General features: G+C 42.5%; 1 protein-coding gene across 3 annotated transcripts in view; it reads right to left on the bottom strand.

The window, feature by feature from the left end:
• GRID1 (glutamate ionotropic receptor delta type subunit 1) overlaps positions 1-17285 on the bottom strand; it is a 793647-nt gene that overhangs the window by 33311 nt on the left and 743051 nt on the right. For all 3 annotated transcript variants that reach the window (XM_024253748.3, XM_054522339.2, XM_063727589.1), the window contains one exon: positions 12635-12830. In XM_024253748.3, coding sequence (XP_024109516.1) covers positions 12635-12830 — 196 coding nt within the window. The remainder of the gene's footprint in view (positions 1-12634; positions 12831-17285) is intronic.

Below are 17285 nucleotides of genomic sequence, written 5' to 3'. Positions count from 1 at the left end.
TCAGGAAAATAATTTAGTTTTTTGAGTTTTGCATTACTTATTTGCAAAATGGAAACACACCACAAAAGGTCCTCAATGGTGAAGATAAAGTGCATAAGCACAATGCCACACATATTAATTTATTTGTAAATGTTATTTTCTTCATTTTCTCTTCCTTTTTGCTCCTGAATAAACATTATGCCAATAAAATGGAAATAAAAATAAGCTAAACAAAAATTGCCAACAATCTGTCTGACATCATAAATCAAAATTATTTTCATCAGAAATTTATTCTTGATTTTAATGTAATCAAATAACAAAACAATTCAGTTCAAAATGTAAAAACTTAAGTCATAAAACCCAAAGCAATAATATTCAATGGAACAAACAGAATGGAATCAGCCCACATTTACAGCCAGCACTAAGGTGAAGCGAATCAGACCTGGGTACAAAGCAAATTACAGGGCAGAGGAAATCTGAAAAAAATAAAAAAATCAGATTTAAGAGAAGTCAACATCCTCCCGCTTCCTCTAATAAAAAGTTTGAAAATAATCAAGGTTAGCATAGTGGCATGGATATTGGTTTGATTCCAGAGCTTACTCTATCAAATTATAAAAATCGTAAAAGAAAGTAATTGAAGAATTCATAATGAGATTTGCTTGGCAATGCTCAAAACCCAAAGCAGAATAATTTAATAAGGGAGGCACAGTGGGGGCTTTCCTTGATCTTTGGACTGTATTATCCCAAACCAATCATCACCAAACAGAATTAAACAGCAAGGAGTTATAAAGGGGCCAACTCAGTCAATTGTGTGGCAACTGGCTCCAGTAAGACTGACTCTGCCACCCAGGTCCAGGGCTGAGGAACACCCACCCTCCCCTGCCCCCTCCTTGCCCTTACTGCAAGTGGACCCCAGCAATTTTGCTGCTCACTCATGTTTAAGAAAGACGCATATGAATGCTATTTCTATCCACTCTCATTTCTTACTCATTGAACCTTTACTTTGATTTTTGAAAGGTTAAGAGACTTTGAGTAAGTGCTTTATCCATGCCTACCTCTGCTCTTGGCCAGCCCTGAGGACAGACAAACAAGAGGCAGGCCTCACTCTAGAGAAGCTCCAAGTCTAGCAGGGCTGTGACAGAGCAGGGCACTGAGGGTTGAATGACATCTGGTGAGGCTGCACTCTGGGATGCACTGTGTGGTAAGGGGAAACGGAAAGCCCAGGGAAGGCTCAGGAGACATTAATGCTTCTGTTATGGCCTGAGGGATAACCAGGAACCAGCCTGGCAGGCAGAGAAAGAGACTGGTGCTCCAAGCAGTGTGCGGGAGCTGAAGTTTCATTCTGATCACGAGTTCCTTCCATTTCTGCAGAGTGTCACGGGGTAACGACAAGGGCGCTGGAGTGAGAAGAGTTCAATACTGACTCAAGCTTGATTGTCAGCAAGTCCCTTGCCCTCTTGGAACTTCAGTTTCCTCATTAATGAACTGGTTGTGCTGAACCACAATTGACTTGATGCATAGGAGAAACTTAACCTCACACCTGGTCCATGCCAGGTTTCTCTCATGGTAGCTGTTGTGATTAAATTAATCTCTTGATTGTCCAAACATTAACATAAGGCTCCAATGGAGGAAAGGAAGACCCAGGGTAAAATAAGAAAGGATACAAAAATCTTTTACTTTTGAAATAATATACTTTCCCAAGTCGGTTTTTGCCTTCTCTTCTAACTCAGTTTTAGGAGGAAAAGTGTCACATCCACTTTTACATATTAACTGAGTTCAGCACTAGTAAATGAGTTGATGAATAAATGAATGAATAAATGGATAAAAGACAAAATAATTCACAGAGTAAATCACTGCAGAAATCTATATTTAAGGAAGAAATTTACATGCCCATCACTTCTGATTATTGAAAAACCATAGACCTCTAAACATGATCTTATTCAATTTCCCCAATTAGCCACAATTTATAATGGCAACGCTCAGGAAAAAAAAGATTGAAAAGAAAATGATTGCTGTTCCACTGTAGTCCCCAGAATTATAAAGCAAAATAAAGCAAAAATACATGCATACACAAATACCTATGTACAAATATAAACAGAAAAAGAAACAAAAAATCACAATGAAAGATATGAGAAAGTAGAAAAATACTAATTTATTTTTTAAATCTTAAGATAAATCACAAGGAGTTGATGAAAAAAAATCCACTGACAAATAAATATTCTTTTGATCCCAAAACTAATAATGTAATTCATTCAAAGCCCTGCTTTTGGTAATATTCAGTAATATTTCGTCAAGGGCTTTAAATGTTTATATCCTTTTTGACACCATAATTCTACTTTTGAGAATTAGACCTACAGAAATAAATGTAGTAACTGAAAAACATTAGGCATAAAATTACAATGTTATTTATAACTGTAAACAACTGGAAATGACCCAAATGGCAATCAACAAGGGAATGTTTAAATAAAATTTTTATATCAATTTACATCTATTTGATAAAATACTAATTAGTAACTAATTTTTATAAAGTTTTACCACATTGTCATAAAAATCTTTTTTATAAAGTTTTACCACATTGTCAGAAAAAAAGCAGGATGAAATATTTTTATAAGATTATAATTATATAAAACTCGTAGAAATTCTAAAAAGACTAGACAGACATATACAAGAGGATTCCTGGAACTGCATTTAGGTGGTGAAAAAAGAAATATTTTAAACTTTTCTTAACGGGAACTTATTACATGTAAATCATAAATGTATAACCTAAAGATTTCCTCTCAAAACTGCTTATTATTTTAAAAGATGATACGGACTGGGGGAGATTTGAGTGGATCTGCCGCTGGGTGGACGGCAGAGTCAAAGCATGTGAAAAAGGTTTAGGCATGTTTTAATTGGCCAAGGCCTATAGAACTCAGGAGGCTGAAGCCCAAGACCATGGGAAGCATATTGAAGACAGCAACTGTGAAGCAGTGAAAAGACCACTGCCCTCATTCTCCTACAAGGAAGCTACACATTTAGTAGAAATAAACTACTACTAAAGCTACACATTTAGTAGAAATAAATGTAGGTTTTGTTCACATGGAGTTCAACTGCTTTTTCCTGCCTCTCTAATTTCCTTTATCTTCCTGTACCTTTTATTTCTTGCTTGCCATTTTGCTCTCACATTCTCACACTTTTATCTTCAAATCAGAAAAGGAGTTGAGGCTTATAGATTATAAAATATGTGTTCCTAACATGACTATCTTGGAAAGCTTCTTCTAACTTCACTAAGCAGAAAGTATCCCCACTCTGGGCATCCATATTCTTTCCCACATTAAATCAATTGCAGCCATTTGCTGTCCTCTAGAACTTAATTCCTTGACAAAAAGATTAAGTCTGAGACTTCGTATTTTGAACTAGGTGATAATGAATACATAACTTATAAAAATTCACAGGGTGGGGTTAAAACAGTGTTTAGAGGGAAGTTAATAGCTCTAATACTTATATTAGGAAAGAAAACAAGTGTAAAATTAATGATATAAGTTTTAACATTAAGAATCTAGAAGAGGTAAGATAAAATTATAACCAAAGTAAAATAGAAGAAAATATTTTATGCACAAAAAAGTTGAAATCAATAAAATATAAAAACAACAGTGAAAATCAGTGAAGACAGAAGTTGGTACTTTTGAACAGAAAAACCATGCTCATAGATTGGAAGATTCAGTATTATAAAAATATAAGTTTTCCATGAAATGATCCTTATATTAAATGTAATAACGATCAAAATCTCCACAGGCATTTTTGAAGAAATTGACAAAATGATTCTAAAATTCAAGTGGAAATGTAAAGAATCTGAAATTGCCCAATCTTGCAAAAGAAGAACGAAGTTGAAAGACTTACAATACCTGATTTAAAGAATTATTTTAAAACTTCAATAATCAAGATTTTTTTATTGGCATAAGAATAGTTATATGGATCAATGGAACAGAATAGACAGAATAGAGAGTCCAGAAATAGACCAACACATACATGGCCAGTTGACTGTCAATCAAGGCATGTAGTCAATTGATTAAATACAAATTATTTTAATAATGGTGATAGGTCAATAGAATAAAATGAATAGACAAGTTACAGACTAAGAATTATATTTGTAGTACCTACATTTGATCGAGGACTTCTATCCAGAATATATAAATTAATGAATATAAATCAGCAATGAGAAGATGGAAAACTCAATAAATATTAACAAAAGACTTAAGCACACATTTTATTAAAGAAGATACATGGATGGCCAATAAGCACATGAAAAGATGCTCAGCATCACTAGTCCCCAAAGAGAAGCAAATTAAAATAATAATCAGATTTCTGTTCATACCCACTAAATTGGCTGCAACCAAAAATACTGGCAACACTAGTGCAGGATAGGACATTCAGCAACTGAGAGGTGCAAGTATGTAAGGAGTATATTACCAGAGGTGATGCAAAGTAGCATAACCACATAGGAGGTAGTTAGACAGTTTCATAATGACCCAGGAATTTCACCCTTTCAAATTTAGCAAAGAAAAATGGAGACATATCTCAACAAAGTACTTGTATAATATTGTTCATATTGTCATATTTATGGTAGCCCTGAATTGGCAACAACTACAATGTATGTTAATTGGAGAATAAATAAACAAATCAAGGTTTATTCATACAATAGAATATCATTCACACACACACACAAAAAGAAGTACTGATATGCACAACTCCATGAGTAAATCTCATATACATTTTGTTGGGTGAGAGAAGGAAACACAAATACATATATTCTGTATGATTCCATTCATATAAACTACAAGAGCAGGTAAATTTAATGTGTGGTACTACAAATCTGCAAGCGGTTATCTCTGCGGATGAGGAGAAGTGTCTAGAAAGTGACAAAAGAAAAGTTTTGTAGGTGATGGAAATAGGTATCTTGTTTTGGGTGATTACAGAATTGCATAAATTGTCTAAACTCATGAAATAGACACTATATGTGTATTTCAATTACACTTCATAAAAGACTAAAGGCTGTTGCCTTTTTAAAAAATCTTTTTCATGGTGGCTCACGCCTGTAATCCCAGCACTTTGGGAGGCCGAGGCAGGCAGATCACCCGAGGTCGGGAGTTTGAGACCAGCCTGTCCAACATGGAGAAACCCCATCTCTACTAAAAATACAAAATTAGCCGGGCATGGTGGCACATGCCTGTAATCCCCACTACTCGGGAGGCTGAGGCAGGAGAATCGCTTGAACCTGGGAGGCGGAGGTTGTGGTGAGCTGAGATCGCCATTGCACTCCAACCTGGGCAACAAGAGCAAAACTCCATCTCAGAAATAAATAAATAAATAAAATCTTTTTCTAACATATAGTAGATGCTAAGATAGTTTGCTGATGCCTGCTGAACATATACCTTGTGCTACAATCCACACTGGATGCTTTAGACCCTATACATTGGTATACTTGCAACTAATCCGGACAGACCTTCCGCAAGTATCACAGATGGCACAGAAAGGTGAACACTTGTTCAAAGCCGCAGACTAGGTTGAGCATAAGATTTAAACACACATTTTCTAACTCCTAAAAGGAAGATGCTACTCAAACTACATTTCTTGAATGGATGAGTAAGTTCATAAATGAATGAATAAAGAGAAGATAGCATCCAAGTTGCAAAATAGATATAGGGTCTTTTGAGCAGGTACAAAAGATACAGAGATGAATGATTATCCAATGTGAGTGGCTGAGAGGGAAGGAGGCTTACAAAATCCCCAATCCATACTCACTTGGAAGCAGAGAAAGAACAGAATTTCTTGGATCATGGCTACAGGGCTCTTGCTGTTGTAGAGAGCAGTATTTTTGCTTTGCACTACACAGGGCTATCTAGTCTACATCCCCTTCCATCATCTTGGTCAAACTCTCTTGATCTTTGAATCTAGCATCCCAAAAGTGCAAAGAAATGCCCACCCATATAAGCCTCGCCCTACTCCTCAGTAGGAATTTCCAGCATGCCATGGAACCAGGAGCTGCCACATATGAGGCCACCTTCCTCACCTTGCCCTTTCCAAATGGAGGGTTATCTGGGTGCCAAAGTTCCTGATCCTACTGTGGAAGACTGCCATCCTTCTAGGGATCAGCTTCTCTGCCACAGGTGTAGTCCCTGACACTAAGCAGAGATTGTGTGCAAGGAGAGCAACCCTGTTACAGAGCAGAAAGGAAGAGAAGAGAAAGGGAACAAATGTTGGTGCTAAGAGGTGATGCCCACATGCAATCTAGTGCAAGAGCAAGCATTAGACCAGGGGTAGAAATAAGATTTGTGGGCCCATTTTCTTCCTGCATTTGCATTCACACTTTATGACTTCAGCTATATTTACTGAGAGGAAAACACCACCTTTTGTTATCACCAAATGCTGGCCTAAAAAGATACTTCCCTCTGAAAAATACTATCTCCAGCCACAGGGTCTGAAACAAGATACTCGTCTATTTATTCAAAGGACTGAATGAGCTGTGAAGATTGACATTTAAACTATTAATGCTATATTCTATTTGACAGTGTTATTAAATATTAGGTCTGATTTATGGAAAGGCTTAATCAATTGGTGATCCAGGTCAGCCCTGGCACTGGGCAGAAATTGGGTTATGCTGGATTTTGCTTGATGAAGTTGATCAAGCTAAAGAAAAAAAAATCCCATCAGCAATATTAAAGTCTGACTTCATGTGATGAGGTTATTATCATATAAATTTGAACCATTTGCCAGGCCAATTCTGCATCTCCAAGTTTCTGTAATGGATATTTTAATAGTTTGAAAATCAAAAGATAAAGTCACAGACTTCAATAACCTTTGCTATGACACAGGGAAGGAGCAGTATAGCTGCTAAACATGGGAGTCAGGCATATATCTTGCTACTTTGGTGTCAGAGAGGGAAGGAAATAAAGGCACAAGCAAAATGTACACATGGGGGTGGAAACACACTGAGGTGTAGAAAAGATGAGATTACCACCCCATGGGAAGAGGCATGAGTGGAATGAGGTTTTGGTGGCCATGCCACTAATTACTCACATCTGTGTGAACCTTAGCCAAGTCACTTAGTTTCTCTGAGGCTCAGGTCCAGTTTCTACATCTTGGAGATAATAATCAGGTAGTCGGTTTCAGATTAAAGTATGAATGCATGTAAATGATCTGGCCCAGTGCCTGGGATGTAGAGATTGCTCAATAGATTTCAGAGGGAGACCAGGCCAGACCAGCAGTAAAGCTGGGTCTCAGCGCTGTGAGGGAGAAGTTTCTAGGCCACCAGAGACAGACCTAGAGGACAAAAAGGGGCAGAGCCCAGATGTTATTCGATGGTGCAGAGCTGGATGATGCACTACTAGAGGCACCTATGAGCTGTTAAATGGTGCAGAGCTGCAGCAGAAGCTTCTTAGTAGAGATGCCTGTGCACTATTTGATTATATAGAGTTAGAGGATATGCTACCTACTAATGGTGCCTGTGTGCTATGAGATGATGCACAGCTACAGGCAATGTCCCTGGGTTGCCTCTGTCTAGACAAGGAGTCCTCAAACTTTTTCTATAAAGGGCCAGATAATAGATATTTTAGGCTTTGTGGGCCATACATCTTTATCATGACTACGCAACTCTGCTGAAATAGGAGGAAAACATGTAAATAAATGAGTTGGGCTGTTTTCCAATAAACCTTTATAAAAACAAGCTATAGGTCAGATTTGAACAGGAGTCAGAGTTTGCCAATCCTTGGTCTAGTCTTTCCTTAGGCCTGATAGGTGCATGTGGCTGAGAGAAATGGAAGCAGCCTCTCTCCTCTCTCTTTGTGACACATCTTTCAGGACCAGGAAAATCTTCTCCCTTACAGAAGGTTATCAAGAGACAAGCCTGACAGGAACCCTGGAGCTGTTTCTCTTGTCCCTTCCACCATGAAATCTAAAGAGGGTAACCTGCTAACTGATGACAGGAATCTTGTCTCCGATTTATCTGCCTCTGCTCAGTCAGACAGCAAACAGATGACTCATTCAGGAACAATCCTGTATTTATTGAGACTTACTGGGTGCCAGGCAGGTTTGTTGTGAAAATGGTGTGTTGTCGTCTCTTAATAAATAAAAATTCCCTCCCGTTCCAAATTCTTTCATATTTGCCTCATCAAAGCCTGACAAGGTCTCACTTGTCCTTATCTTAGTGGCCACTGGCATGGTAAATCCTTTATTTGCATCTTTTGCTACCGATTTTTTAACATTATTGTATTCATGAGTAAGACTCTATTTCCAGAAGGTTAGCGATTTCCTAAGTGCCACCAGTGGACAAGGAGTAGCTAGAAAAATAAGGAGGTGTTTCTCTAATGACTCATCTCCAGGTTTATTACCCTCCAGAGGCTCAATGGTGTGTGTTGGCATGAAGGAGTGGATCCCAGAGGTGAGCCAACCACGACATAACCCTTCTCCATTTCTGATACCGTGGACAAGTGATCACTCTAAACAATTCCCCACCTAAATTGGTTTCATGTCATTAAAAGGCTTAGGACTCCCAAGGAGAAAATAACAGCAGCTCTCCAGGGTCACCATCCATACCAACCTCCTTGACTTTTGCAGCAATTAGACATTGCTCCACTACAAAACACTCCCTGAAAATGGAGCTGAGTCACCAAAGAGCGACTGAAAATCAGAAGTGTGATTATCTGTCAATTGCTAAATAAGCTTCCAGGAGAAGCCCCTCGGTGGGCTTCTCCTCACCTTTGCCAGGCTGCCTACACTGCATGGCAGCAGACTCTGTTTGGGATTTGGAGAGGCTGTTCCTCCCTGAATACTAGGCCCCTAATGCCCTACTTGCTGGATTTGTTCTGTAGTTTCTGGATTCGAGTCGTCATCCTCACTTAGGGCACAGCCATCTCCAGACTGGTCTGCTCTCTGGGCTCAGGGATTCACAAGGTTACTGAAGCCATAGTCTGGGGGCAGGGAGCAGAGGGGCCACTCCATAGGAGTAGGGAAGAGGACAGATTTCAGACAAGTATTTAAGTCCAGTAGTCATCCAAACAGGCACACGAAGAAGGAGGATTTGAGAGTAAATCTGAACTTTTCTTCCAGTAAAAAAAATGCAGCACACTTCATTGTCTGACAATACTATAAACTCACTTTTATGACACTAGTTGTAAAACCCTTAGCATTTGTCTAGTGCTGGCAGTCAGTTTTTTTTTTTTTCTTAGAGATCCAAATGCAAGAGAGAGATTTGTGATCCCAAAGCCAACTTGGGGTTCATAAAATGAAGGTATCATAAAACTAATCCATCCTATGTACTAAAAAAGATTAAATTCTATACCATGAAGTGATAGGCATTGATAAGAAATACTTTGTTTGCACCCTTTGCTACTGATTTTTTAACATTGTTGTATTCATGAGTAAGACTAAATATCACCAGACGGTGAGTGGTTTCCTAAGTGCCGTCAATGGATAAGGGGTAGCTAGAACAATGATGAGGTGTTTCTCTAATGACTCATCTCCAGGTTTATCACCATCCAGAGGGCTCAATGGTGTGTGTTGGCCTTTCTGAGGCATAAGCAGGCACATGTTGCCTGCAAAGAGGGAAGGGGTGGGTACTTGTGAGGAGCCCAGCACTGCCTTGCTTGGTCTGGACTTCTGCATTTGGAAGAGTAGGGAGGTGAGCAGAATGAGATTAATGACAACCATTGCTTCAGGATACCCATACATTTCTCCAGGAATGGCTCACTTTTTGAATTAACTCATTAACTAATTTTCTAAAATCTCCTGCTAATCTAAACCTAACACCAACCCTGACTTACCAACAATGTCTTTCTCTCTTCCCTGCTACTCTGGCTCTCCCACCTGTAGAAACTACTGTGGTGAATCTTGTATTTTATCATTGCTTTGGATGTGTATGTGTATATTTTATACATTTTTAAGAGGGTATAATATTCTGTGTTACCTTCTATTAGTTGACCCGTATGAAATTGCCTTAATGTTTTATTTTACTCAATATTATTCTGCTAAGATTCATCCATTTCATTGTAGACAACATCTTTCTTTATATTGTTAATGGTCATTTGGATCGTTTCCAGGGTTTTGGTTCTACAGGAAGTGCTACTATGGCCTTTCTTGTCTCCAAAAGTGCATGTGGACATTTATTTTGGGTGGATACATTGGAGTGTAATTGCTGGGCCATACGCTGCGTAAGTGTCCCATTTTATAAGAAAATGCTAAGCTCTTCTCCAAAGTGATTGTACTGAGCACACCCCCATCAGCAATTACCAACTGTTACTCCACGTCTTCTTCACCATCTCTCATTTTGTGCCAAACTAATTGGTGTAAAATGATATAATCTTTATGGTCTTGATTTGCATTTCACAGATCACTAATAATTTTGAACATCTCTTCATTTGATTACTGGCCATTTGTGTTGCCTCTTCTGTGGAAGGCCTGTGCAAGCCTCTTGCCATTTTTCTATTAAGTTGTTTGAGCTTTTCTTATTGATATATTCTTGACAGTAATCTTGCATTGGTTATATGTATTGTAAATATCCCCTCCCAGTGTGTGACTTCCCTTTCTATTTTATTTAAAGTGGCTTGTAATGAATAGAACTTTAACAAAGTCAAAAGTAGCTATCTTTTTTTTTTCTAAGCAGTGCTCTTTTTTAGCATTATGCAATGAATCTTCATAAGACCCTGTGTGGATGACAGTATTGGCTCTCTCTGAGAGTCAAAGAAAGCCAGGAAAGGGAACGCGAAGGCCATTTGGCCCAGGCCTCACATGCACAAAAGGCCTTAAATCAACATTGTGTTCATTATCTTCAAATGAGGTCACCTACAGCCACAAAGATTCACTGTCAGGGATGAAAGAAGACCCTGCAGCTTAAGGCTAGAGCACCATCCTTTGCGGTGCAGTGAGAACTACGAGGTTTTAATAAATCTTGTAAGCATGAGAATAGCACAGTTACACTGCATTCTATTGTTATTGATTCAAAATTTATCGTGATATGTATTTTCAGATCATTTAAGTCTCTAAGGAGACCCCCAAATGGAAAGTTGCCCAGGTCTTTCTCAAATCCAAGAGTTCCCAGACAAGGAGACTGGTGTGCTCCACTTCACAATGTTGGTAACTTAAGAAACTGGAATTCACACCTAAATGTGTCAAGCTCCAGAGCCTAGACATCTTCTGCTGTTCAATGTGGCTAAATGGCAACGAAAAATCATCCTGAGCATGGGATCCTGTACAAGTCATCCTGTGCACGACCATCTTCCCAGTGGGCCTCACTCCACACGGCACCACAGCTAGGTGCCCCAGCCTGTCACGGGATAGAGGCTGCACTCTGCCTGATGCCCATGTGTTTCCAAAGCAAAGGGGGACTCAGGCCTCTCTCCCTTGACCCCTCTGGGGCACATCAGGGAGGGGCTGGCAGATTGCTGAGGACCATGAAGGGCAGGACGGTGGGCTTTACTGGCCCCAGAGCTTGCCCCAGGCTGTCTTAACATCCACTGCTCTCTGCAGAAAGGCCAAGAAGTCACTGGAGTGGCTGGGGGGCAGCACAGGGATGAGTGAGTGTGTGTGTGTGTGTGTGCACGCATGTAGGTGGTGGGGGCAAGTTGTGAGTGCGCCTGTGAGGGTATGCATGAGGAGACTCCACAGAGGTGGCAGGATGGGTCTGGGAGGGAAAGGATGGGAGGAGAAACTGAGGCAGCCAGTCTGCTCAGAGAGGCAGTGGTGCTGGCCAGGGGGCTATACATGTCTCTCTCCCCATTCTCTAATGACCTCTGGACAGTATCCACTGCATGTGGGTTTCACTGGACAGAAGGACCCCATCACCAGCAGCAAAATCATAACACCTGCCTTCATCCCACCACATTCTTCTTCATTGACCTCCAAGGGCTCTACAGCTGCACGTGGTGGATAAATGCCAGTTCCCCAACTTGGAACCCAAGGAGTCATGAGTCAGAGCCACCCGATCCTCAGCTGTATAAGAGGATAATGCTGAATTCAAGTCATTGTGGGAAATTGACTGAATGAGCAACATCTAACAATGCTGAAGAGCATCATGGCCTTTCTCCTCCCTTCTTCCCTCTGGCACGGGTATCTTCCCACCTGGCCTCCAAAGGCTTTGCCCGGTAAGGCTCTCTGCCCTTATCCCCATCTCTGAGGCACAACTCTTCTCGCAGTACGGCCACAGAGATGAGCCCAGGCCACCTGGCTGACCCTTTCCCCCTTTCCCCATATGCAGACTTCCTCAACCAGACCCCCAAGCTAACCACAGTGGGCCCACCCTCTCCCCAACACCCTCCCTTCACTCCTGCAACTCTCGCTTGGTACTCTGCTACTGCTTTTGCCAAGTGTTCTCACCTCAGGTGGACAGGCCTCTCTGTGCCACCCTCCTATGAGCCCATGAGGAGGGTGGGCCAAAAGTCAGGCTTAATCTGCCTGCTCCTCCCCAGCCAGCACCACTCTGCAAACTTGGAAGGTCCATAAGAAGCAGCTGCTCTGCTTCTGCTGCCCAGAAAGGGCATCCACCTAAAGAACGTGTGCGATGGATCGCCTTGCAGGTAACAGGGCTGCTCAGAGGCAGATGCCCCTGGAGGTGTCTCCCACCTGGGGGATGACCACCCCGTGGCCCTGTTACAGTGCACGTGCCCAAGCGCCAGCTCCCGCCTACCTTCCTGATGCCTTCTGAAGGACTGGACACGCAGTTGTCAGCCCCTCCATTCTTGCTGATGGTCCGCCAGAGTTCAGCAAACGTGCTGTCCTGCTCCAGGGGGTTGGTGCCCTTGGCTCGGAAGTACTCATATACAGCAGAATCCCGGACGGTGCCATAAGACATTTCCACTTGTTTGGACAGGTCCTGGAAAGTCCTGAAATGCAGAAAGGCAGCGAGGCATGAGTACATGCTGTGCATTGCACACTGCAAAGATACAAATGGGCTGCAAGGCCCTTCTGAACTCCAAGCCCGGCATGGCCCACTATCCACATTCTTCATTCTCCATCCCCCAAAGTTCAAGTCCCTCAGCCCAGAGTGGGACTTGCAGGGCCTCATTCAATTACAGGTGTGTTTTCTCAGTGTAGATTAATTCAATAAGATGACTGGGCACCTAAAACCAGGTTCTTTACTGAACTGGAGGGATAAAAGGATGAGTAAGACATGATTCCTGCCTTCAAGGAGCTTATAGTCCAGCTATAGAAGCAGACATATAGACAGAGAATCATAGCATCAAAGAGTCAGGGCAACATGGGAGGCTGTATGCTGCGGATCTCCAACTCAGACGCCTGCAGAGGCTGGGCAGGAAAGAGGCCTATGTTGGCAAGATGAACGATAATGATGGCTGGCCTGTGACACTCAGAGACAGCATGAGGAAGAAACGCACTCAGAGACCAACTGACTCAGGGTAAATTAAGAGGCATCCCCTCCAAAGCTTGCAGCTGTGCTAGGGGTCTAGCCAATTATTGACTTCGAATGTTCCCCTCCCCATGACCTCCTCAACCAATTTGGTTTTTGAAAAAATAAAGAAAATTGGATTTTTAAATCTCTCCTGATTTTAAAATGTTGACAATTATTTAAAAGATGATGAAAAAAACAAAGCACTTCTGAGGGCCTTGGGTTTGCTCTCCTTAGAAGAGTGGCAGGTGGCTCCAGCCAGGTGCACATTTGAGGGGGGATTTCACGAGGAACGGCCATCAGCAGCCCAAGAGCAGACTTCTGAGCTAGGGGCAGAGGAGGAGACTCCTTTGGGGAAGGATAAATAGTCACAGCAGGAAGGACCAGTCACTATGAAAATTTTACTTGCCTCAGAAGAGCGTACTTGGCTCAGCATGTTGAGAGAATGTCATGTACCAAACAGAATTGCAAAATAAAAAAAGCCCAGTGGGGAGCCAGCCTCTCTCTCCAGGTTCCAACCTGATCACTCTTTACTTATTTCTCTTCTAGAAATCTCAGTCTCTCCTCTTTAACAACCCACATCATCATCCCTCCCTCTCTCTGAGTCATCATTTCCACAGGAAGAGCCAGTCTTCTCAACTGGATCTACACAACCCTCCATCTTCTGGTCTCAGCTCTGGCTGTTCTCCCCACCTGCACACAGCACCATAGCCAACCTTGAAATGAGAAATCCCACACACTCCCCATCCATGGCACCAGGCCACAGTGCTCCCTCTGCCTGGAATCCCTTTATCTCCCTCCTCTAACAACACCTCTACAAGCCCGTTGAAAATCCAACAGCCAACAGCTCCCTCTTTCCTTGGGGAGCCGTCCCCACCCCAGCCTCCCTGTGCCCTCTCCACACCTTGTGGGCTTCTGTGGCAGCATGAGCTCACTGGGACTTCAGAGGGCCACATGCCAGAGCAGAGACAAGCAAGGGCTCTGGAGTCCAATTACCTACCTTGCCTGTCTGCCCCCCACAACCAACACTGTGGTCCAGAAAAGTTAGTTAACTTATCTGTGCCTCAGTTTCCAAATATTTTAATAATGGAGATAGGAGCAGAGCCTGTAGCAGAGGATTGCTATGAGGATTAAATGGGATTTGTGTTCAGCTCTCAGAGCAGTCCCAGTAGTGATTATTCTTGATCCCCAGCAGACTATAAGAATTTGGAGGACTGAAGCTGAAGGAGCCCCATTTTTGCATCCACTGCCCTGGACTAAGGCTAACAGCAGCCTCCCCGGCCAGCACACAGAAGGCCTAGCTGTGGATGCCTCCCCTTGCTTCAGAGACACATGCCACAGCACTCCTTAGGTCCCTGCTATGTGGCCCAGAAACAGAGCTCAGTATTCGTTTCAATACATTACAGATGAAAGGAAACATAAAATAACAAATTCGATGAAGAAATCTTTCTAATTATTGTTCATTATTTATATCTAATTGAAGCAAGATGTTCCTTTGCCTGAAGGGCCCCAAGGGTTGTAACTCTGCCGTAATTTGCCTGTAATGAAAGGAGGGGGATCTTTTTTTTCCACATTTTTTAAATTTTTTCTCATGGTAATACAAACAAACACAAGGCTTTGATGAATGAGAAACATCAGGATGAATTACAGAGTTGAGTCTAAATACTGAGCTGCTCTAAATTGCTGCAGTTTTCATGAGTGTGGAATGAATGGGTAACTGCCAGGGATCTCCAAACACTGTTTCATCCCCACATTTGAAATGGAGATTTTCTCTCTCCACTTGGTATTATTCATGAAGGTGCCCATGGCCAGAGGCTCAGGGAATGTCTCTGGTTAATAAGCAGGCAGCCCAAATGTTTATGGCTTCATGTTCATTTCTGTTCCAGTAGACCTCACTGTTCCCACCCCAAAATGCCACCCCCATTTCCTTTGAATCTTACTGCTCAGACCCACGGCCATAGCCTTCATCCATCCATCACCTCTAATAGCCAAAAATTTGTGCAGAGGAATCTCTCCCATCTCAGACATGCACTCGATCTTTCAACAAAGGTTTCTAGGCTCACTAATGCCCAGCACAGGGGGCACTACCATCTTATTCCAGGGTGAATAAACTTATGGAAGGCTATCTGGGCATTGAACACAAGGGCCCAACTATTCATCCACCAAAGCCATCATCTCCCTGAGGAAGTCATCTTCTTGTCACAGCACCCAGTTTTGGAGGGGACACACAGGGAGGAATAAAGGAGAATGGGGACAGCCAGGCATCCAGACTGCCAAGCCAACACTGGTAGTCAGCAGAAGACAGATGTTGAAGTCAGATGGGACGCCCATTCAAGCAAGTGAGGGAGGCTTCACCAGGAGGAGGCTGTGTTAGCAGCACACTCAATTTAGAACTTTTCTGAAGTCAGTCTCTTCAGCAACAACTGCTACAAAGTGTCCAGGTACCCCCACCACAGACAGATGAGGGAGACATGCCTATCACAGGTGTGGTCTCTATTAACCTCACATGCACAATGCAACTTGCTGATGTCATTCAACCAGTTATTTCACCAACAGTTCCTGAATGTCTACTAGGTAAGGCACAGTGCACACCAAGCAAGGAATACATGGCAGGCATCATCAAGCGGTGAGTGGTCAGAGAAGTAAAGCAACAGTGACCAAACAATATGAGAGACATTAAAATACAGGTCTGTATGGGGGGCCCCAGAAGCACAGAGAAGTAGCTAACCCATGGGTAGGAGCTAAAGAAATGCTTCCTAGAAGAGGGAACATTAAGCTGAGTCAGAAAGGATGGGTAGAGGCAGCCAGATGGAGAACCAAGGGATAGAATGTTCCTGGAAGAGAAGATATTACCTGAGAAGGCATTTGGGTAATGAAAACACATGGCTTACTCTGGACACATACCAGGGAGCAATTCACATCAGCCAAAAAGACATAGGTGATGGAATTTGGCAGTCCTGGGCGTGGATGCTACTTCTGAATACCTTCACTGTTTGACATAGACCAGTAGCTCTCAAAGTGTGATCCTCAGAGCTGCAGTGTCAGTAGCACCTGGGGTCTTATGAGAAATGCAAATCCTTAGGCCCCACTCCAGACATACTGAGCCAGAAACTCTGAGGGTGGTGCTCAGCAGTCTATGTTGCCACAACTCTCCAGGTGATTCTGATGCATGCAAGCTCCAGAACCATGGACTGGGGCAAGTTCTATAATCTCTGGGGCCTTAGATTTCATAACTCATACCCAACTCACAGGGTTGTTGAAGATTAATGATCACAGACATATACCTGGTACACAGTTAATAAATGCTAGCCCTTCTAGTAGACTGCTTATCAGTAGTTCAAATGGTTGGAGCACTGGGCTCATGTGAAGGAGTCATGGGTAACAGGCCAGAGTTGTCACACCCGGATGGAAGCAAGCATGGGCAAGCCGCATGTCTAAGCTTCCAGGCTCATGTGATTGGAGCCTATCTCCCCAACTGCCCATCTGTCTCCCCAGTGAGAAGCCTATGGCCCATCTTGTTTCCATCTTGCTGCCAAGGTACACGCAAATGCTCCCCTATCAGCCCCTAGTCTGCTGCCTTGTCAACAACACACTTTAGGCACTCAGGATACCTAAAAGGATGACTTGCAGAAGTCTGAACCCAGGATGAGCATAGAGACACCAAAACTTCTCTGGCAGGCAATCTGGACTTTCGCTTTGTGGGTTGTCATAGTAACAGCCTAGCAGAGGCTACCCTGGGAAAGCAATGAACTCCTAGGCAAGGAACTGCTCAGGAAGAACGGCCTCAAAAGCATCAACCCCAGGCTGCCTGCCGGAGTCTGCACTGGCTCATGAAATGTCATGGTGCAAGCATGTGTATCCCTTGAGCCTCACTTCTGTTTGCTGCCTATCTTCTTACTTCAACTTTTGATAATATTTTGTGTTGGAATCCTCC

This window comes from Pongo abelii, chromosome 8, assembly GCF_028885655.2.
Source record: "Pongo abelii isolate AG06213 chromosome 8, NHGRI_mPonAbe1-v2.0_pri, whole genome shotgun sequence".
In the NCBI taxonomy this organism is placed as follows: Eukaryota; Metazoa; Chordata; class Mammalia; order Primates; family Hominidae; genus Pongo; species Pongo abelii.
The sequence above is the reverse complement of the archived record's forward strand: the minus strand, read 5'-3'. Positions and strand labels throughout refer to the sequence as shown.